General features: G+C 49.5%; 1 protein-coding gene across 1 annotated transcript; it reads right to left on the bottom strand.

Annotated features, from left to right (window-relative positions):
- Positions 1–451: 451 nt before the first annotated feature.
- taf5 (TAF5 RNA polymerase II, TATA box binding protein (TBP)-associated factor) lies at positions 452–21,109 on the bottom strand. The gene is made up of 10 exons (XM_069900389.1): positions 20,301–21,109; positions 18,104–18,419; positions 10,357–10,520; positions 8,162–8,297; positions 6,909–7,029; positions 5,853–5,982; positions 4,893–5,057; positions 1,968–2,145; positions 1,710–1,887; positions 452–953 (listed from the first exon to the last, which is right to left on the bottom strand). The coding sequence occupies exons 1-10, from the start codon at positions 21,107–21,109 to the stop codon at positions 736–738; spliced, it is 2,415 nt and encodes an 804-aa protein (XP_069756490.1). The 3' UTR covers positions 452–735.
- Between the last annotated feature and the right edge of the window lie 1,433 nt (positions 21,110–22,542).

Raw genomic sequence — 22,542 nt, 5'->3', positions numbered from 1 at the left:
GAAGACTGGGGAGTGGGGCTGATTAGGAAAATGGATAGAATAGCAAGGCATTTGATGGGCTGAATAGCCTATGGTCTTATCTCCATAAAGGGTTTTGCATTGAAACATTGACCATTTTTCCTCCCACTGCAACCAGACCGGCTGAGTTCCTCCAGCAGTGTATTCAGCTCCAGCCACTGAGGGTTTAAGTCACACTTTCTCACTCACTTGGGTTGCGTGAATTAGTCTCACAGAAGGTGGGGCGGCCTCCCGTTGAACGCTTCTGCTACACACCCAGACCACAATTGGGATTGGTCCCATTGGGTGCTGCCTTGTTTCAGGAAATGGGATATGGCTGTTTTTATACCATAGAAGTGTCCTGATGAAGGAATATTTGCACAGAAAAGGAGTCTGTCCATAACAGAGAATGGAAAAACTACTCCCCAGTCAGCAGAAACATGCTCAGGACACCTCAACTGACGTGTTTTATTGTAAATGTCATTAAAACTTAAAAAATGCACCATGAAGAACAAACCTGTTGATTCACATTACAGCAAATGGCCTGGTGCGGCAATATGTCGCAAACATTGCAGAGGCTGCACCACCTCAGTCTAGCTGACAGGGGTAGGAGGTGGGCTAAATTGGAGAATGCCACGGATACCGTGAAAATATCTGCATCCTTTGTTCACTCCAGAGTGACGCGAGGATTGGGAATGTTAATCCTCCACCCTTGATGGAGGAAGGAGGGAGGGTCCATCACTGTGGGTTGTATGCCCCTGCAGCCAGCAGTAGGTTACGGCGGGTGAAGTGGAGGCCGATTACTGGCGTGGACTTGCTCATGTAGGAGCCCAGAAGCAGCTCCTGTGAGTTGTCAGACAAGTTTATGTGCCCAGTAGCAGTGCTGAAATCATCCGTCTCAAGGTCCTCAAAGGCCTTCACTGTATCCCACATCTTCACTGTGTGATCCATGGACCCTGAAACAACCAGGGGTAAGTCAGAAGATACATTTGCCACCACCTGGAAGCCCAAATTTCACCAGCAGACACTGGGGTAAGTCCAGGGATACTATAGTGTCCCAATGTCTCCCAACAACATCAGCTGGGGAGAATAATGCTAAAAGGGTTGTGTTACTTTTTGGAGATTTCACATTCATTGCACTCCCTTGTAACTTTACTGGATTAATGCAGCATCTTCCACAGATTTTGCAAAGCTTTCTCATGCAACAAAATATTTTTAGCTGTTTTCAGAAACATGGGAGACAATTTGCCCACATTCTAACCAACAAACAGCAACATGACAACCACACCATGAAGTTTTGGTAATCCACTGTCCAATTGTTAGGAAATTCCAATACTTGGCCCTCTGTCATGGTGCTAATTCCCTCACATCCTTGCATACTGTACTGAGGGGACCACCCTCCTCCCCCCCCACCCCAACTCGCACACTGGGGCCAAGGGGATCCCCAATCCCTCTCGCAGACCAGGGCTGGGACCCCCAGATCCTTTAACACACTGGGACTAATTCACTGAGAAACCACTTAAAGGGTAGTTCAAAACTCACTCAGCAGCTCCAGAAATTGAATTTGAACAAGCTCAAATAGAAAAGGCACTGAATCTGCCTGTTACTGGGTCACGGTGAAGATGGCATCAAGAAGATGCCCAGTACCACCCATCTTGCGACAATAAAGAAAAGTGGGCCAGTAGAAATGGCAATAAAATGGAGAATCTAACCTGAGGCCAAAATCTCGCCGTCTCGGCTGAACCGCAGTGCATAGATGGTGTCAGTGTGACCCTTCAGCTCGCCCACCAACAGCCCATGCCCGATGTCCCACAGCAGCACCCGTCCATCTGTGGCACCCGATGCCAGGTATCTGCCATTTGGAGAAAACACCAGCGAATGGATGGGCCCCTAGGAGGAAGGACGAGAGGTCATTAATGATGCTAGTCACAGCCAGGAGCCCCACCAACCACCCACACTGTGCTGCCTACCTTGTGTCCAGTCAGGATTCGGACGCAGTTACCATTCAGAACATCCCATAGCCGGATGGTCCTGTCTGCTGATCCAGTGACCACATAATTGGAGTTGGGGTGAAACCTCGTGCAGGTAACATCAGAGAGATGACCAGAGAATATCCGCAAAGGCTGATAGTGATCTGTCACCCAGAGTCTGGAGATTGAACATCCCAAACGGGTTAATCAGGTTCAGTACATGTATCGTGATTGACAGGTGCCAGCAATTTGCATTTATGTTGAACCCTTCATATGGAAGTTTATGAAATCCCAAAAACATTGATTGGTCACAACCTTTTCCAAGGGTAGGGGTGTAAAACTAGAGGGCATTGGTTTTAAGGTGAGAAGAGAAGGATTTAAAGGGACATGAGGGGATCCTTCACTCAGAGGGTGGTGGGTATATGGGACAAGCTGCCAGAGGAAGTGGCAATGGCAAAGATGGGGGCAATTGGAACATTTAAAAGACATTTCAAAAGGTCCATGGAAAGGCAAGATTAGAGGGAATGTGACAATTTGGGCTATCCAACTGCATGTTACATGTTTGCCAGGTGCTTTACAAGAATATTACAAATACATTTGGGCATGGATCTACAAGGAAATATCAGGGCTGATGATCAAAAGCTTGGTCATAGGGATGGGTGTTACATGGTCTCAAGTCAGAGCAGACTCCAGAGCACAGGCTTTTGCCAGCTGAAAGTGAGAGCAAAATTACAGTTAGCATTCATTGCGGGGCTAACAGCAAAAGAACCAGTGACCAGGCAGAGATATAGCTCCATTGACAAGTCTGCAAAAAGCATAGCACTCCACTCCTGTATGCTGTGAGACCTGGACGACATTCCCCGTGAGGTGAGCGTGGGAAAACGTTCACATCATCAATATACGAGACAAACTAACGATCTCAGCCTATCATAGATAACCTTTGTGTCATCCATGCTTCCTTACCCTCAACTCAGAACTAACTTGTTTTCTATCTAGACACCCAGGAGACAGCAGACGCTGGAATCTGGAGCAACACTGATGGAGGAACTCAATGGGTCGAGCAGCATCCAAAGGAGAAAAAGATTGGCTAGCATTTTGGGTCTGATGATGATGAGTACCAGCCAAACCATCAATCGTTCCTTTTCTCTCACTGATGCAGCTCGACCTGCCAGGTTCCTCCTGGTTCTGATAAAGTGCCTTCATTCTGAAACATTAACTCTGTTTCTTTGTCCTCAAATGTGCTTCATGTTTCCAGCATTGGTAGGTTACAGGGTTGTGTAGAACATGATTTGTTACTGGATTGGTGCTTATCTGGGCACATTGATCCAGAAACGAGATCAAATCCCAGTATTCAGGTCACAGAACACATCAGGGGAAAAAGAATCTTGTTAGAAATGGTCAGCATCTGTGAGAGAAATAAAACCAACATTCACATCAAAGATTCTTTGTCAGCTGAAGCACTGAACTTGAACGTGACCTGAAACATTAACTGTCTATCTCTCCACAGATATGTTTCCAACAGTTCCCATTCATCCAGCACTTGCAGTTTAACATAAATGAAATGGCCACAATAAGTCAAGACTGAAAAATAGAACATAAATATAAAATGATAGATAGTTGAAGGTAGGGCAAAAAAGGTGACTTATCAGTAGCACAGGTGCAGTAGTTTATGGTCAAGGTTAGAATAGTATAGGGAGGTTCAAGAGCCTGATAGCTGTTGGATAAAAAGTGTTGATATTTCAATGGTACTTCTATCCACGAGAACTGGTGAGGGGAACCACTTGCAAATACAGGTATACACTGCTTTACAAATACTAAAATTATGAAAATTCACTTTTACGAAGAAAGCAGTGTTCGCTTTTACATACAAATTATAATGGGTTTTCGCTCTTATGAAAATTGCCTTCAACAGTAGTTAATGGGTCTTTGCTTTACAAATTTTTGGTTTACAAACAGATTCTCAGAACTTCGTAAAGCAGGATATACCTGTATCACCTAACCTTCTCATAACTGGGTTGGATCCTGGTACCCCTACCCTACATCACGTGAATTCTTTTACCAGAACCCTCACATTCACTGTATAGGTCACCGTGATTACACATTCACTGTACCAGACCACCATGATAACACACATGAATGCACTACTCAGGTCACCATGATCAATTTAGCTATGAGGAGAAGCTGGACCTGCTTTCCGTGGTGTGAAGGTTACAAGGGCTCACGAGGTAATTGTGTGTCCTGTTGATAGGATCGCCTACAGGAAATCTCTCCCATATCAAGGGTCAATAAAACTAGAGACCACAGATTCAGAGAGAGGCACAAGAGATTTAGTGGGGATTGTTTCCACACAGAGTACCTGGAATACACTGCACAAACAGTGAGCTGGTGGAGGGATCAGCAGGTCAGGCAGCTTCCAAGGAGAGAAATGCTCAATGTTTTGAGTTGGGACAATTTATTAAGACTGAATTAAGGAGGAGAGATAGGAAACAAAAAACAAGGTGGGTGTGGAAGAACCACGAAGGGGGAGAAGGGTGTGGAGGAACCATAAGGAGATAGAACACTATACAAATGAAGGTGGGAGAGGGGAGAGGCAGGGATCCTCACAGAACTCCCATTGGAGGAAGGAGGAAAGGTTCTTCAGAGTAGGCATTCCTTGACCAGAATTCGCAATGGAGTAAACTGGGAAGCACAAGAACTGTAGATGCTGGAACACACTGCCTGAGAGAGGGGGAGGTGGCTCACTGACACCCGTTTAGAAGAGCGCTTAAATCATCTGGACATGGAGGGCTATGGGCCATCCTGGAAGATGGGACTAATACAGATGGGTATGCATTGGTTGGCAGGGATTTGATGTGCCAAATGGCCTGCTTCATGCTTTAGCTCTATGACGAGCGTGCCAGGTAGCTGTGATTCCAACACACTCACCGTGCCACACGATCGTGGCCCCCTGAAATGAAGTAATAGCCATATGGAGAGAACTGTGTATCCCACACTGGATAGTTGTGTCCTTTGTAACCCACAAGGCAGGTGAAGGTTTGCAGACTCCACAGCCTCACCGTCCCATCTTCTGAACTGGACAGGAGATAATTCCTGAAGAGAGAGGGTAAACATCAAACACATGCCAACTGTGTCACCAACCTGCTGACAGCTTCTGCCTCATTCATAAATCAACCCAACCTCATTCTCACAGAAGTGCAACACCCATGTCTGCGCTGAACATGATGTCCAAATTAAACTAAAACTCTGCTGCCTGCACATGATCCATATCCTTCTATTCATCTACCATATACATATTCATGTGCCTATCTAGAAACCTCAAACATTATTAATATATCTGTTTCCCCCACTACTGGAAACCCGTTCCAGGCACCCACCACTCTGCATAAAATATTTGCTCCTCACATCTTCTTTAAACTTTCTTAGCATCCCTTCCCCACCATATACAGGTATGCACCGCTTAATGTCCATGATAAGTTCTGTGAAATTGGGTGTTGCACAAGGTGGACATTGTGCAAACACCATATTATATATTTAGCAAAGCTAATAGGTTACTGTAGTGTACCTGTAAATCTTTTATTTGTAAGAAGTGTGGGCACCAACACAGGGCAGTGGGGAACGAGTGGGGCAGTGGGATGGATCAGTATGGGGACCAACAGAGCTGTGGGGAGAGAGCAGGGCAGTGGGATCAATGTTGGGACTGACATGGGGCTGTAGGGAGAGCAAGGGGCAGCGCGATTAGTTGGGACTGATACAGGGCTGTGGGGAGAGAGCAAAGTAGTTGGATGAGTTTCGGTATACAGTATGCAATTCTATCGCATGTCTGGACTATATTTATACAGCACAAAAATTCAAGGTTCCATGTGATAATTTCCGCCATCTCCCTACCTGTCGGGGCTGAAGCTGGTTCCATACACAGGGCCACCATGCCCCAGTAACATCTTAAACTCACAGGCAGACTTCTCATCCATTATTCTCTCCAGCACATCTTCTGATTCTTTGTCAATTAAACTGAGGTCTGCAAGAGAGGGAGTGTGCAGTGAGACTGCTGCCTGCACTCAGGCAGAGACTAAGAGCCAACACATTTCCTCCTCCCCTGACCTTCACTCATTCCACACACGCCCTTCAAAATTGACAAGCTCAGTAACTCCCAGACATGGAATGTCCACCACTGCATTTAAACCTCCAATTTCAAACTCTGCACTGAGAAAACAAAGTTCCATGAAGCTATTGATGTAGCAAAGGAGGTTTTACTCAAGAATCTACATGCAGAATCTCACTTAGAATAATAATTCTTGGTCAAACTCAAGAAAAAGAGGTGACTTTTGCAAAATGACATCACTAGACTATACTGACAATCTTGCAGTGAACTTGAGAGTTGGAAGTGGCAGGGCAGGGATCAGAGAATGAATGGATTTGAGGGACGTGGGGAACAGAACACCTGTGAATTGGTGCAAGGGAGTTGTAATGAACATTAGTTTGTGGCTCAGGAAACAGACACAGAACCTCAGATCAGTAGGTACTATTATTTCACAGTCGGTTGTCATATCTGGTCAGACACAGATACTTATACTCAAAGAACAGTGGGAGGTTTCCTCTGAACCATAAAAACACTTATGAAGAGATCCTGATAGGGAGTGCTGCAGGATCTGACAGGGGTGGGGGATCTGAGCTGGTGCAGGCTCTGTAAAATCCTCCACAATTGCAACCCCCCCCCCAATCAGATCCCCCACATGCAGCCCCTCCCCGTCAGTTTCCCCCACCTCAGCAGCCACCCCTGCAGCCCCCCTGTCAAATCCCCCACTTGCCATCCCCACCCCAGATCCCACAATTTTGCAGTTCTCCCTGTCAGATCTGCCACCGCTGTAGCCTCAGCCCAAAATGGGACATTCCTTTTGCCATTCCATGTTGCCAAAGACTAGACTCTAGAATTGGATGGTTTACCCGTGGCCCCTTTGACACTCCGCAGCTTCTTCGGAGTGACGCTCCACACTCTCACGGTGGAATCAGCAAACCCGCCTGCTATCAGACTGGAATCATCTGTGAAATCGACTGCAGTGAGACCCTGGACCAGAACAGAACTGCAGCAGTCAGTAACATTCCAGAGGTTATTAGGTAATCACGTGAGGGACCCCTATCACATGGAGACATTTTAGTTTAATCTGGTATACTATTCAACGCAAACATCCTCTGCCAAAATGCCTGTCCTCTGAAGGTTTGTTCCAAGTTCATACACCAGCCAGGTATTTGGGAGAATGAATCAAAATAGAATACTTATTGAAACCAAGGCCTTGTACAGATTCAGTGGCTGAATTTAAATTCAATACTGTGTCATGGAATCACGCAGCAAGAGGTCCATTGGCCCATCAACCACCCATTCACACTAATCAACTCTCCTATGTCTCCTTTCCTCCACCTCCCCACCCTTGTCTCTTTCTCTCTCCCCTTCCCTATCCCTCTCTCCTTTCCTCCACCGCCCCACCCCTTGTCTCTCTCCTTCTCCCCTTCCCTATCTCTCTCTCCTTTCCTCCACCTCCCCACCCCTTGTCTCTCTCCCTCTCCCCTTCCCTATCCCTCTGTCTCCTTTCCGCCAGCTCTGCATTCATAGAATTTCCCCTCTCCCCCCTTAGCTGTCATCTCCTGCCCTCCGATCCTTGTCCACCTATGACCTCTTGGTTGTTGGTCTGTGCTCCTGCCCCTTTTTCACTGCTCTCCCCACCTTTTTATTCAGGTGCCTCCCTGCTTTTTTACTCATACTTTGACAAGAAACATTTCAGGCCTAAAACATTGGTTATATATCTTTGCCTCCTATGGATGCTGTGTGACCTGCTGGGTTCCCCCTGCACTTTTGTGTTCCCATTATTTGTTTACCTCTCGTTTCATTTTACTTTTACTAAAGCACATGTACAAAGAGTAGATGCTTTCTCATAACATTGTCATTTACCAATGATCAGGTTTTATTTAAGAAACAGAAATGCCATAAACCACAGGTAGTGAGTGCAGAAAGTTCTTGCCAATGCTAACCTACACACAGCTCTCATTCCACCACAGACACAAAATCCCTTTCCCAGGAGATTATTCCCTTGCATATCTAACCAACAGGATTTTACATGACACACTTTCCAATACATTGTGACACATCAGCGAGTTTCCAAAGACAGGGGTAGGAGTGACCAGAGGTGAGGTAATTTACTAACCTGATAGGCATTGAGGAAGGTGTAAAAGCAGATGGAAGGCAAACAGTCTGGACCAAGCTTTACCCGCTTTGTCGCTTCCTTCATTATCATGATCTTGTCCAGCTTGTCAGAATCTTTCAGCTCTGGAAGAGGAATTCTTGATTGGGAAAGAAAGTAGAAAATTTTATATTACATACCTCAGGACTTCTTGAGATGTGTAACAGCTGCTTGTTATAGTTTTGAAAAGTAATGCAGGAAATATATAAGGCAGTTGCAACAATAAGTTATAAACCATATTAAAAATCAGGCCATTATTTTAAACATCTTGACTGAAAAATAAATTAATTTTGAGAGAACTTAGTGGCAGCAACAATAATTTGCCTTTGTATAGCATCAGTGCGACGACAGAGGCTTTTCAAGGCACATTACAGGAATGCTATTGCACAAAAATATTGACAAGGGGGGCAGGTGGAAATATCCCAAAGCTTGGCCAACATTACATAAGGGAGAGGTTGTGAGATTTAGATGCAGAATTCCAGTGATGAGGGCTTAGCACATGAAGTCAAAGCTGCCACCAGTGAAGCAAATGAATTGAGGATGAACATGATAGTAGAATGGGATAAAACTATCAGAGGGCTTTGGGGCTGAAGGTTACAGACAGAGGAGATCAGTCGTGAATGGAGCTGAAAAAGGAATGAATGCAGCCAGTAAAATTACCACCAAAAACCAAAATGAAGAACTCAGCCATTCAAACAGCATCTGTGGGAAGAGAAACCAGTTGGTAACTCTTGCTCAGAACTGGAGGTGGGGGTTTACAGTTGTCGAAACTGACCTGAGGGAGGAGTGAGATGTCAGGCAAAAGACGATGGGGATAGATTAATCTGATAAAGAATATGAGCACAGATGGAAGCTCTTCAAATGGACAGAAGACCACATTGCAAACACTGAATGCAGGACACTTGAAGGGAGAGGTGCAAGTGATTGATGGTTTGGACCCTGGATGGTGGGGAGGGATAAAGTGAGTGGGCAGGTGTTACATTTTTGTGTGGTGGAGGGTGCCTTGGGTCGGTGATGGGTGAATGGGGGTAGGAGGGTGGATCAGGGAGTCACTAAGTGATTGATCCCCTTGAAATTTAGAAGAGGAGGTGACAGGAGGTGGGATCATGTTGGAGTTGCCGGAAATGGCACATGATAATCTGATGGAGTGGAAGGTGAATGCCAAGGCAACTCTGGCATTGCTCTGTCCCCCAGGTGACAGCAGACATGCAAGAAACAGAGGAAATGCTGATGGGAGTCCCATCCACCATGGCAGAGAGACAGCCATGTTTCAGGAAGGAGGAGGACATTTCAGGGGAAGCAGGTCGGAAGACAAAATAACTAGAAAAAAGGAATAGGAGGCAGGGAGAGTAGATGCAGATATCTGTGCTCACAAAGGGGAGTCAGTGTCCATAAGGATTGTTCATAATCAGGGCAGTATGTCAGAACATGGACAGGGGAGTTTTTGGATGGTCAAGGAGTAGAACAAAGCAGGCTGCTCCAAAGTACACTGGAATCATTGAGCCCTGAGGTAACAGTCATTCACCATGGGTTCAGCAGATGAAATGAGCTGAGGTGGGGCTGGGTAACCGCACAGAGGTGAAACTAGACAATCATATTTATGTCAAGTGAGTGTACTGGCCACTATTGACATTAATGACACTAGATTAAAGGCCATATCTCATTGTTCTGTAACTACTGGTTTTCATTGGGCCCAATTTGTCATATAAAACTGCTCCTCTCATTGGGTAACTGCATAGAATAGGTACTGGTTTTAGACATAGAAATGTGATGCTTAAATATGAAAATGACACACTATTAGCCAGCACCAACTGTATTTGATGGGAGAGTGTAGAGTGTACTGTCTGTCCCCTAGAGTGAGTGATGAGGCAATGTAGAGTGTACCCAGCCAGTACAACCTCTCCCCTGGAGTGAGAGATGACTCAAGAGTAGAATGTACCCAACCAGTATTGTCTGTCCCTGGAGTGAGTGATGAGGCAGTGTAGGAGAAGTTTTATTGCGAGTAGAGCCTCAGGAATTAAAGACCATCCTTTCTCAATGATCACCATTGATGTTTAAAATACCTTCTCTGACTAATCACTTTAAAAAGTCACTAAATTATTTTAACAGCCCCATCTCAGACCTTATCCCGAGGTGCAACAGGATTGTAACCATCTGACCTGTTCTGTGGAGGGGCGTTGGGGTCCTGCTTCTTGCTCTTTGCACCCAAACTGTCCTTTTTTGGCTTTTTCTTCTTTGGTTTCCCTTCCTCGTTTTCTCCTTCCTCATCTTCATCATCAAGAGGCAGCTCAATCTCAGGTTCCTTCAGCAGCCCAAAGTATACCTGTCAAGATTGAGACATTAGCAGAGTCCAGACCCTGTTCCCAACCCATGACAGCCCTTAGCCTGTGAGTCTTCACACGAGCAATTCAACAGAAGAATGAATTAATTAATAAATGAGGTAAATTACTTAGGTAATTTTTACAGATGCAGTGAATATCTTACTTGCTGTACATCTGATTCAAATCCTTCTCTACATGATGCCATCAAAATATACGACTCTTCACAGCAAATTAAAAACACAAACTTTTGGAAAAAATCAGCAGGTGAGAGATCATCACAGCAGAGAAATGGCAATTTAACAGCAAAGTTCAGCACAAAGGGCTGTACGGTTAACATAGCACCAGTGGTGCTATAACAGCACTATCTGCAAGGAGTTTAATGTGGGTTTCGCCGGGGGCTCAGGTTCCCTCCCACCATTCAAAAATGTATCAGGGTTGTAGGTTAATTGGGTGTAATTGGGCCACATGGGCTCGTGGGGCGAAAGGGCCTGTAACCGTGCTGTATGTCAAATTTTTTGTAATTAAAAATTTTCACAAAAATTTAAAAATGTAAACTGCAACATGCTATTCAAATTAATGGGTTGGAAACATGAGGCTGGTATCAGGGAGTGTTGCCCACTTCCATAAGATAATGAGAAGTAGGCCATCTGGTCTGTCAAGTCCACCCCACAATTCCATCATGAACTGATCCATTCTCCCCCTCAGCCCACTCCCCTGCCTTCTCCCCCTCAGCCCACTCCCCTGCCTTCTCCCCCTCAGCCCACTCCCCTGCCTTCTCCCCCTCAGCCCACTCCCCTGCCTTCTCCCCCTCAGCCCACTCCCCTGCCTTCTCCCCCTCAGCCCACTCCCCTGCCTTCTCCCCCTCAGCCCACTCCCCTGCCTTCTCCCCCTCAGCCCACTCCCCTGCCTTCTCCCCCTCAGCCCACTCCCCTGCCTTCTCCCCCTCAGCCCACTCCCCTGCCTTCTCCCCCTCAGCCCACTCCCCTGCCTTCTCCCCCTCAGCCCACTCCCCTGCCTTCTCCCCCTCAGCCCACTCCCCTGCCTTCTCCCCCTCAGCCCACTCCCCTGCCTTCTCCCCCTCAGCCCACTCCCCTGCCTTCTCCCCCTCAGCCCACTCCCCTGCCTTCTCCCCCTCAGCCCACTCCCCTGCCTTCTCCCCCTCAGCCCACTCCCCTGCCTTCTCCCCCTCAGCCCACTCCCCTGCCTTCTCCCCCTCAGCCCACTCCCCTGCCTTCTCCCCCTCAGCCCACTCCCCTGCCTTCTCCCCCTCAGCCCACTCCCCTGCCTTCTCCCCCTCAGCCCACTCCCCTGCCTTCTCCCCCTCAGCCCACTCCCCTGCCTTCTCCCCCTCAGCCCACTCCCCTGCCTTCTCCCCCTCAGCCCACTCCCCTGCCTTCCCCCCCTCAGCCCACTCCCCTGCCTTCTCCCCCTCAGCCCACTCCCCTGCCTTCTCCCCCTCAGCCCACTCCCCTGCCTTCTCCCCCTCAGCCCACTCCCCTGCCTTCTCCCCCTCAGCCCACTCCCCTGCCTTCTCCCCCTCAGCCCACTCCCCTGCCTTCTCCCCCTCAGCCCACTCCCCTGCCTTCTCCCCCTCAGCCCACTCCCCTGCCTTCTCCCCCTCAGCCCACTCCCCTGCCTTCTCCCCCTCAGCCCACTCCCCTGCCTTCTCCCCCTCAGCCCACTCCCCTGCCTTCTCCCCCTCAGCCCACTCCCCTGCCTTCTCCCCCTCAGCCCACTCCCCTGCCTTCTCCCCCTCAGCCCACTCCCCTGCCTTCTCCCCATAACCTTTGATACCCTGACTATTCAAATACGTATCAATCTGCTTAAATATAGCCAATGAACTGGCCTCTACAGCTGCCCGTGACAGCAAATTTAAGAGGTTCATCACTCTCTGGCTAAAGAAATTCCTCTGCATGTACGTTTTAAATAGGCCCCCTTCAATCCTAAAGTTGTGCCCTCCTGTCCTGGACTCCCCTACAGTGGGGAAACAACTTTGCCACATCTACTCTGTCCAGGATTTTCAACATTCAAAATGCTTCTATGCGGTTCCCCTTCATTCTTCTGAACTCCAAGGAGTTCAGTTCAAGAGCCATCAAATATTTCCTCATGCTAATCCAGTGGTTTTTCAAACTTTTTCTTTCCACTCACATACCACTTTAAGTAATCCTCTTGCCATAGATGCTCTGTGATTAGCAAGGGATTACTTAGGGTGGTATGTGAATGGAAAGAAAAAGTTGTTTTAATCATGCCTAATTGACTTGTTACATGGACAGTTTCATAACTCCAAAGGAAATGGGGCCAATGACAATTTTTCTCAATATTTCATTAACAATTGGGTCTAGAGCAGTGGTTCTCAATTTTTTTTTCCTCACTCATACCACTTTAAGCAATCCCTTACTAATCACAGAGCACCTATGGTATAGGGATTACTTAAAAGTGATACATGAGTGGAAAGAAAAAGTTTGAAAACCATTGTGCTAATCCCTTCATTCCAGGAATCATCCTTGTGATTCTTCTCTGAACCCTCTCCAATGCCAGCATGTCCTTTCTTAAATAAGGAGCTCAAAACGGAAAGCCATATTCCAAATAAGGCCTCACCAGTGCCTTATACAGCCTCAATATTACATCCCTGCTCTTGCGTCCTATCCCTTTAGATAGGAATGCCAACATTGTATTTACTGCCTTCACCGCTGACTCAACCTGGAAGTTAAACCTTCAGGGTATCCTGGACGAGGACTCCCAAATCCCTTTGCACCTCCAAATTTTGAATCTTCTCCCCATCCAAATAATAGTCTGCCCTTTTATTCCTTCTACCAAAGTGCATGACCATACACTTACCAACATTTTATTTCATTTGCCACTTCTTTGCCCAATCCCTTAAGTCTCTCTGCAGCCTCTCTGTTTCCTCTACCTGCTCTCCACCTATCTTTGTATCATCTGCAAATTTAGCCACAAAGCCATCTTTTCCGCAATCCAAATCATTAACGTACAAAGTGAAAAAGTGGCCCCAATTCTCCCTTTCCTCTTTCTTCAGTTGCTCCTCTCACCTCAAGATGGGAACCAAAGTCCAGATCTCCCAGTAAAGAATCAGAACTGGGATCCAGAAACAGGTCCTTTAATCCAACATGTCCACGCTGGCCCATTTGCCCATCTATACTGATCCCATTTGCCTTGCTTACTTAAGTGTCTGAATGTATTTTAAATACACTGGTTTTAACTCTTCCACCACATCTAGAACAGTACATTACAGATATAACCACATTTAGGTAAAAAATGTTACTTTTCCTTTAAATATCCTCTCACAAACCTGCATCCTCTCATTTTGACATCTCTACCAGGAGAAACACGACCCATCAACCACAACTATGCCCCTCATAATCTTATATACTACGATCACCTGGCATCCTCCTTTGCTCCAGAAAAAAAACAAACCCAAGCTATCCCATTTCCCCCAATAACTGAAGTTCTCTATTACAGACAACTCCTCTGCATCTGTCCAATGTAACATCCTTTCCAGAGTGCTGACCTGAATCCCATACAATAGTCCTTGCAGTAAACCAATGATTTGTAAAGCCACAATACCCTAATACTTAAATTCTATGCCCTGACCTGTGAAAGCCAAGTGCCTTCTTCACCACTCCATCTACCGGTGTTGCTAATTTAGGAAATCTATAGACTCAAACTCTAATGCTTCCCTTGTGGCGGTACGCCATTAGGCAGGCGAACCGGCCCCACTTGTCACGCACACGGCGGGACAGCCGGTCAAAATGACACCGTTAGGGATTTCCTCCCGACCTCGGAAGCCTGCACTTGGGGACCCATGTGACATCCCGGTGACATTGGGGCCCCCCAGTGGGGTTCTCAGCCAGGTCCGGGCTGGGAGTATAAGACCAGCCAGGCAGCCAGCAATAAATCAGTTTTTGCTCACTGAACTCAATCCGTCTGGTTGTGCGATCCTTCAGTGAGCTGTGTAGCTGCTACTACAATTGGTGACCCCGACAGGTTCAAATGTCTTTGAACTCAACATGAATGACCCTTCGATCAACGCTATAGCCATCAAACTTCCTGACTTCTGGGTTCAGGAGCCAGAGACCTGGTTCAGCCATGCAGAGCGTGTTTTACCTCCGCCAGATTTCATCGGATTCGAGCAAGTTTTACCATGTGGTCACCACCCTGGACCAGGCCATCGCCAAACGAGTGCTGCACCTCATTCAACACCCACCCGCAGAAGTACAGGACCATCAAGCAGGTGCTCACTGGCTCCCTCGGCCTCTCCAGGCGCCAGCGTGCCGCTTGGATGCTGCGCCTCGACGCCTTAGGGGACAGAACTCCAATCGAGTTGATGGACGAGATGCTCACACCAACTGCCCACGCTTTGAGCGCATCTTCCTCGACCATCTGCCTGAAAACATCTGGCCGTTACTGTCCCAGGAAAGCTTTGTCGACCCTAGGAAGGTCGCTCAAAAGGCCCAGGAGCTATGGCTCGAACAATTCCCGGAGGGCTCAGCAGTCCAGCAGGTTACGAGTCACAGGAATGACCAAGCCAAGCCTTCCTCTAGTGCTGCGGTGGAACACCCGGCCCCTGCAGGGGCCTCAAAGAGCATAGCCAGAAGAAAGTCATCCATTTCAGGCCTCTGCTTCTTCCACCAGTGCTGGGGAGCCAGGGCTCAGAAGTGTCATCAGCCCTGCGCATTCCAGGGAAACGAGCAGGCCGGCCGCTGTTAATGGCTGCGGTGGCTGGCCAAGAACACAACCTCCTCTACCTGCGGGATTCAGTCAGTGGCCGACACTTCCTCGTCGACACCGGGGCCCAGATCACATCATCCCAGCCACAGCCATCGAGTTCCAGAACCAGCATCGAGGACCCCCCCATCCATGCAGCCAATTCAACGGAGATCCGGACGTATGGAGACAAGACCATCCACTTCCAGATCGGCCAGCAGAAGTTCTCGAGAAGGTTCACCATTTCGTCCCTTCCAACCGCCATCCTGGGTGTCAATTTCCTCCTCTCCCACGGACTCCTGGTCAACATTTGAGGTAGGTGACTGGTAGATGCCCGTATCTTTCAATCCGTTCGCCTCAACGCCTCCGGCACAGAGCGGCCGCAGATGGCCACTGTCAGCACGCCCAAGGACAAGTTTCAGCGTATCCTGGACGAGTTCCCATCCCTCTTCAAGCCGCAGTTCTCCGCCGCCTCACCACGCTACGGGGCGTTTCATTACATCCCCACCCAAGGCCCACCAGTCCACACGTCAGACATGCTCCAGATAGCAACTACAGGAGCTAGAGATCATTCAATGCTCCGACAGTCCTTGGCCCTCACCACACCACCTGGTCCCGAAAGCCTCCAGCGGCTGGCGCCCCTGCAGAGATTATAGACGGCTTAACGACGCGATGGTACCTGACCATTACCCGATCCCTCACATCCAGGACTTTACAGCCAACCTGCATGGCACAAGGGTATTCTCCAAGGTCGACTTGGTGTGCGGGTATCACAACCAGCCATTTACGTGCTGACACCCGGCCTCGACTTCGACCAGCTCGTCCAGGACCAGAATTCCAATGAGGAGACGCAGGCCTTCAGGACTGCCATCACGAGCCTACAGTTCCAAGACCTCCTGACTCCTCACGGTGAGGGCACCGTCCTGTGCAATGTCTCCATGGGCACCCCGTGACCAATGGTTCCCCAGCAGTTGCGCAGGCAAGTCTTCCACCATATCCATGACCTTTCCCACCCTTCCATCAGGTCCACGGTTCGTATGGTGGCAGAACATTTCATCTGGCACGGGCTTCAGAAGCAGATTGTGTACTGGGCCAGAACCTGCATCCATTACCAGCTTTCCAAGGTACATAGGCACACCAGAGCGCCCATACAAGATTTCGAACACGTCCGGGAATGGTTCAGCTACATACATGTGGACATCGTCGGACCCTCGCCCGTTTCCCGAGGAAACCGTTACCTTTTCACAGTGGTAGACCGCACCACTCGTTGGCCTGAGGCGATCCCGATGGCAGATGCCTCCACAAACTCCTGCTCTCAAGCGCTTTTAACGGTTGGGTTACCTGGTTCAGCGTCCCAAACAACCTTATCATCCCAAACAACCTGATCGGGGCGACCAGTTCACCTCTGCGCTCTGGGCATAGCTCGCCAACAGGCTGGGGAACGAGCTACATCACACCACGGCCTATCACCCACAGGCCAGTGGGCTAGTCGAGTGATTGCACCGCCACCTTAAGTCGGCACTTATGGCCCGCCTCATCGGCCCCAACTGGGTGGATGAGCTGCCTTGGGTGCTCCTGGGCATCCGCTCGACACCCAAAGAAGACCTACAGGCGTCATCAGCTAAGCTGGTCTACGGTGCACCGATAGCCCTACCCGGTGAGCTCGTCAACACACCTCACAACCCCCAGCAGTCACCGCATGGTCTACTTCCCCGCTTCCGGGCCCAGTTGGACTCCTTCACACCCCCACCGCCGCCCAGACACATGGACCTCTTACATCCCCAGTGAGCTGTACTCAGCAGAGTACATTTTTGTCAGGCGGAGCCCTTCTACAGCACCTCTACAAAGACCACATGAAGGGCCGTACAAAGTCGTCCAGAATTCAGGATCTACTTTCACACTGGACATTGGTGATAAGAGGGAACTGTTTACGGTGGACAGGTTAAAGCCAGCCCACCTCGACCCCACCGAACCAGTAGTTGTGGCTCAACCCAAGAAGCGAGGCCGCCCGGCAAAAAAGGACATTGGCGCCGGTTCTGGGTGGAGGGGGTGCTGTGCAGCGGTACGCCATTAGGCAGGCGAACTGGCCCCGCTTGTCACGCACGCGGCGGGGCAGTCGGCCAAAATGGCACCGTTGGGGGTTTCTTCCCGACCTCGGCACCAGGCTCGGAAGCCTGCGCTTGGGGACCCATGTGACACCCCGGTGACGTCGGGGGCCCCCAGCGCGGTTCTCAGCCAGGTCCGGGCAGCCAGGCAGCCAGCAATAAATCAGTTTTTGCTCACTGAATTCAACCCATCTGGTTGTGCGATCCTTCAGTTAGCAGTGATATTTTGAAGCAACCTACCATTGTTATATCCCTATTTGACCCCAAAATTCATCACCTCCCATTTGTTGGGAGTACATTCCACCTGCCAACATGCTCCCCAAGTTTCCAGCTTATCCATTCCCACTGTTAGTTACCCTTTATTGCCATCCGCAGCACCACCAACTTTCATATCCTCAAACTGAAGACATACAGGAGACTGCAGAAGCTGGAATCTGAAGATAAACACAGTCTGCTGGAGGAACTCATCTAGTCGAGCTGCATCAGTGGGTGAAAAAGAATGGTTGAAGTCTCGAGCCGAAACAGAGTCTCAAGGTCTAGGCTTGAAATGTCGACCATTGTTTTTCTCCCTCTAATGGAGCTCAATGTGCTGAGTTTCTCCAGCAGACTGTGTTTAACTTAATCTTCAAACTTACTGATCCATTTGCATCCCTACTGAACCTACGGAGAATGAGGACTCAGGTCCACGATTCCCCAGTGAGTGGGTAGGGTTCAGGATCCCATTGTCCAGCCAAAATTAAATATTCCCTCCTCCGCACCTTGGTTTTATTCGCCTCCCTCTTGGCTTCGCCTGCCATTCCTCCAGACGTTAACTCAATCTGCTGCTTGCTCCTGGGCATACCGTCAAAGACATCAATAAACAGGTGCTCCTGCACGATGTTCCAGATCTGGTTATTATGCCTCTCCTGCAGGTGACGCTTCAGGCACTGGTAGGAGTCCCGCGAGATGCGCAGCACAAACTTGCTGGTACGGAAATCCAGCACTGTCTCGTTGCCCTGCATGTGCTCCTTTTTCGACAGCCCCACCAACACTCGCAGGTCATCCTGGTAATAAGCTTCCTGATCTCCATGATATCTGCAATAAACCAGGTAAAGTGCTGCTAAAGCCCGAGATGAAAGCTTAGTGTCATATACACTAGTACACATGTACAGCCACACCGAGATTGCTGCAGCCACACCGAGATTGCTGCAGCCACACCGAGATTGCTGCAGCCACACCGAGATTGCTGCAGCCACACCGAGATTGCTGCAGCCACACCGAGATTGCTGCAGCCACACCGAGATTGCTGCAGCCACACCGAGATTGCTGCAGCCAAACCGAGATTGCTGCAGCCACACCGAGATTGCTGCAGCCACACCGAGATTGCTGCAGCCACACCGGTAGGCAAGGTACACCAACCACAAACAGAACACATTAAATTACCACTGGATGCCATGTAAATAAATAAAACAAGATAAATATTCACAGTTTCTGCTTGTGCAAAAGTGGATGTTTTAATAATGCAGACAGATTTTTGGTAGCCCCTGACCATTTTACAGTTCAGGTTAGGATAGAACAGGTGGTTTAAGACCCTGTTATTAACTGTGCTATTTACAGTGAACATCAAACACAACAGCATAATACAGCCCCTTTGGTCTATGATGTTCTGCTGACCTATATACAGTATACCTACCAAAAAAACCAAACCTTCTCTCCCTCATTACCCTCTATTTTTTGTTCATCTACATACTCAAGTGTCTTGAAATACTCCTATTGTTCCAGCCTCCTTGATAGAGATTTATACACTGATATTGTGTAAAAATACACCGAAACATGGAGTAACTCAGCTGATCTTCTCAGCATCTAATGGAGACAAACAATGCTGATATTTTGGGCTGACCCCTTCTTCAAAGAAGGAGCAGAATAAGCCACAAGCAGGAAATCTCAGAATTCAAACAATGGGGGGAGGAATCCACGTGCAACAAGGATAAGATTCTCCTTTCCTCACCTACCACCCTCCACATCCTCCTCCGCCATTTCTGCCACTTAATATGTGATCCCACCACTAGACACATATTCCCTTCCCCTCTCCACCTTCCACAGTGATCACTCCCTCCAGGACCCTAACCCTAATGTCCACTCCTCCCTCCCCACTAATCATCCCATTGGCACCTACTCTAGTGACCCCAGGGGATGCTCCTCCTGCAGCCACACCTCCTTTCTCACCACCATTTGGGGCCTCAAACAGTCCTTCCAAATGAATCTGCAGGGGTTATCTACCACACCTGGTGCTCCCATTGTGGTCTCCTCTACGTTGGAGAGTCAGGACGCAGACTGGAAGATCAATTTGTTGAGCATCTTAGCTGTCCACCCCAATAGCGCAGATCTCCCAGTGGCCACCCATTTCAATTCTCCATCCCATTCCTTTGCTGACATATCTATACACTGCCAGACTGAGACCACCTGCAAATTGGAGGAGCACCACCTCATTTTCTGACTGGGTGGGCACCCTCCAACTGGATGGCATTAACATCAACTTCTCTGACTTTTGTTTAACCCCCCCCCCCCATTGTCTCTCCCTTTCCTGTCTCCTTTTTGCACAAACATGATAAATTCTTACCTCGTCCCTTATATCCAATTAACACCTTTTGATGGTCTGGATTCCTCCCCTATTGTCTGAATTCTGAGACTTTGAGATTTCCTGCTTCTGGCTTATTCCTTGAAAAAGGGTTCAAGCCCAAAGCGTCGGGAATTTCTCTTTGTCTCCTCTAGACACTGAAAAGACCGGCTGAGTTCCTCCAGCATTTCGATGTGTTTTTACTACAATCATAGCGTCTGCAGACTTTTGTGTTTCAAGTGTGTTCGCACTGTATTGGGCTGTGGACCGCCAATGACCTGTGGTATTGTCAGGCTGTTGTTAAAAGGGTTTACACTGTATTGCATCCACACTGTATTGTGCTGTGCACCGCTGCTGACCTGTTAAAGAAGTGCCGGGCCTCCCGTTCGTGTTCGTTATACACCAGCTCCAGGTACAGGTGCACAAACACCGGATACAGCAGGCTGGCCAGCTCGGCCTTCAGAGCGTCCAGCGCCGCCTCGATGAAGGCTTTCAGGCCGCTGTAGTACTCCTCGTACAGGCTGGGATCGCCTTGGTTGCTGTAGGCCGACAGCACCGAGCTGACATCGGGCTGGTGCACCGAGTCGGGTCCACGGGGCCCGGCCGTCCGTAGCAGCGCCTCGTCCAGCGCCTCCTGCACGCTGGCCTCCCGGCGCAGCGTCTCCTCGGCCTCGCGGAACCGGTTCTTCTTCAGGAACTGCAGCACGGCGAGCAGCGTCTGGCGCTCGTTCAGCTCGGGCCCCGGCCCGGCAGCGGCCCCGGCTCCAGCCCCAGGGCCCCCGCCAGGCCTACCGCCTTCCCCCGGGCTTTCCTCCGCCTTCACCGCCGACGACGGGCTGGGGGACGGCGAGGGAGCAGGGGACGCGGTGGCGGCGGGGACTGGGGCCGGGCTGGGGACCGGGACCGGGGCCGGGCTGGGGGCCTGGGCCGGGCTGGGGACCGGGACTGGGGCTGGGGCTGGGGCTGGGGCTGGGGCCGGAGCCGGAGCCGGAGCCGGGGCCGGGGCCGGGGCCGGGGCCGGAGCCGGAGCCGGAGCCGGAGCCGGGGCCGGAGTCGGAGTCGGAGTCGGAGCCGGAGCCGGAGCCGGAGCCGGAGCCGGAGCCGGGCTGGGGGGGACGGCGGGGATCGGGGTTGTCCCGTCGCTCGCCGCCTCCGGCACCGCCGCCATCTTCACCACCATTTGCCGCTCTTTACGGCACCTGCTTGCACTTATAAAGCCAGCGCTCACTCTACGACAGTGCTGGCAGAATGCCCCGCCTATCTTTGCGACAGTTAGGGCATGGCCACCTCGGAGGCATTGTCAAGTTCAAGTTCACTGTCATTTAATTATCCAAGTTCAAAAGTATGTTCTCGGTGTAAATCACACAGACACACAACCAGACATAACAGACAAACAATACATATGCAGGACAAATATTCATATATGCAAATAAATATTTATTTACGAATATGAGAGTCTCCTACGGTTAGTGTGAGCAGTTCCTTTGGTTGTTCAGCATTCTCACTGTCCGTGGGAAAAAGCTGTTCCTCAGCTTGGTGGTGCTGGCTCTGATCCTCCTGGATTTCATCCCTGACGAGAGCAGCTGAAAGATGTTTATGCAGAATGATTTGCATGCCATTTTCAGTCAACAATCTGGGTAGATGACATAGATGGGGGGGTGGGGGGGAGGGAGACTCCATTGATCCTCTCTGCCACTCTTATGGTCCTGTGGATTGACCTCCGATCCATTTCTCTGCAGCCACCGTACCATACCTTGATACAGCTGTCAAGGATGTTCTTGATAGATCTCCTGTAGAAGATTGACATAATGTTGGTCAGTAGCCTTGCCCTCTTCAGTTTTCTCAGGAAGTACAGTTGCTGTTGTACCTTCCTGACAAGGGTGGAGATGTTGTGTGTCCATGATCGGTCACTAGTTAAGTGAACTCCAAGGAAGTTGGTACACTTCACACTTTCTACTACAGAGTTGTTGATGTGTAGTGGAGGGTGGTCATTCCTGAAGTCCACGATCATCTCCTTCAAGCTGTCCATGTTAACACTCACACCATGAGATTTTCCACCTTTTCTCTGTACTACGACTCATCATTATTGCTGATGAGACCATTATTGTTGTGTCATCTACAACTTGATGACACCAGCTGGATCTGGTGATGCAGTCATGGGTCAGTAGCATGAACAGGAGTGGGCTGAGCACAAAGCCCTGAGGTGCACCAGTGTTCAGTGTGACGGGGCTCGATGTTCTGCTACCGACCCGGACAGACTGTTGACTTTCCTTTAGGGGTGGAGGGTGGGGAGGACAGTCAGGAGGGTGGGGACTGTGTGTGTGGCAAGATGAGGAATGGTGATGGAGAGAATAATGGGGAGGTTGGGTGCTGGAGGTTATAGTGGGTGAGGAAGAGGGTGTGGGGATGATGGGAAGGGTGGGGCTGGGGAAATGATGGGTGGGGAGGACAGTGGGGAGGATGGGTGTCAGAATGGGGAGTAATGAGTGGTGAGAGGGTGTGGGCTAGGGATGTGTTGGCATGGGGAATGGTAGGTGGGGAGGGTTGGGAACGGGAGGGTGTGGTTGGTGGGGAGGAAGGTGTGGGGAATGATGGGGAGGG

This window comes from Narcine bancroftii, chromosome 10 (assembly GCF_036971445.1).
Source record: "Narcine bancroftii isolate sNarBan1 chromosome 10, sNarBan1.hap1, whole genome shotgun sequence".
Classification (NCBI taxonomy): domain Eukaryota; kingdom Metazoa; phylum Chordata; class Chondrichthyes; order Torpediniformes; family Narcinidae; genus Narcine; species Narcine bancroftii.
Note: the sequence above shows the minus strand (reverse complement) of the source record. Positions and strands in the feature narration are given on the sequence as shown.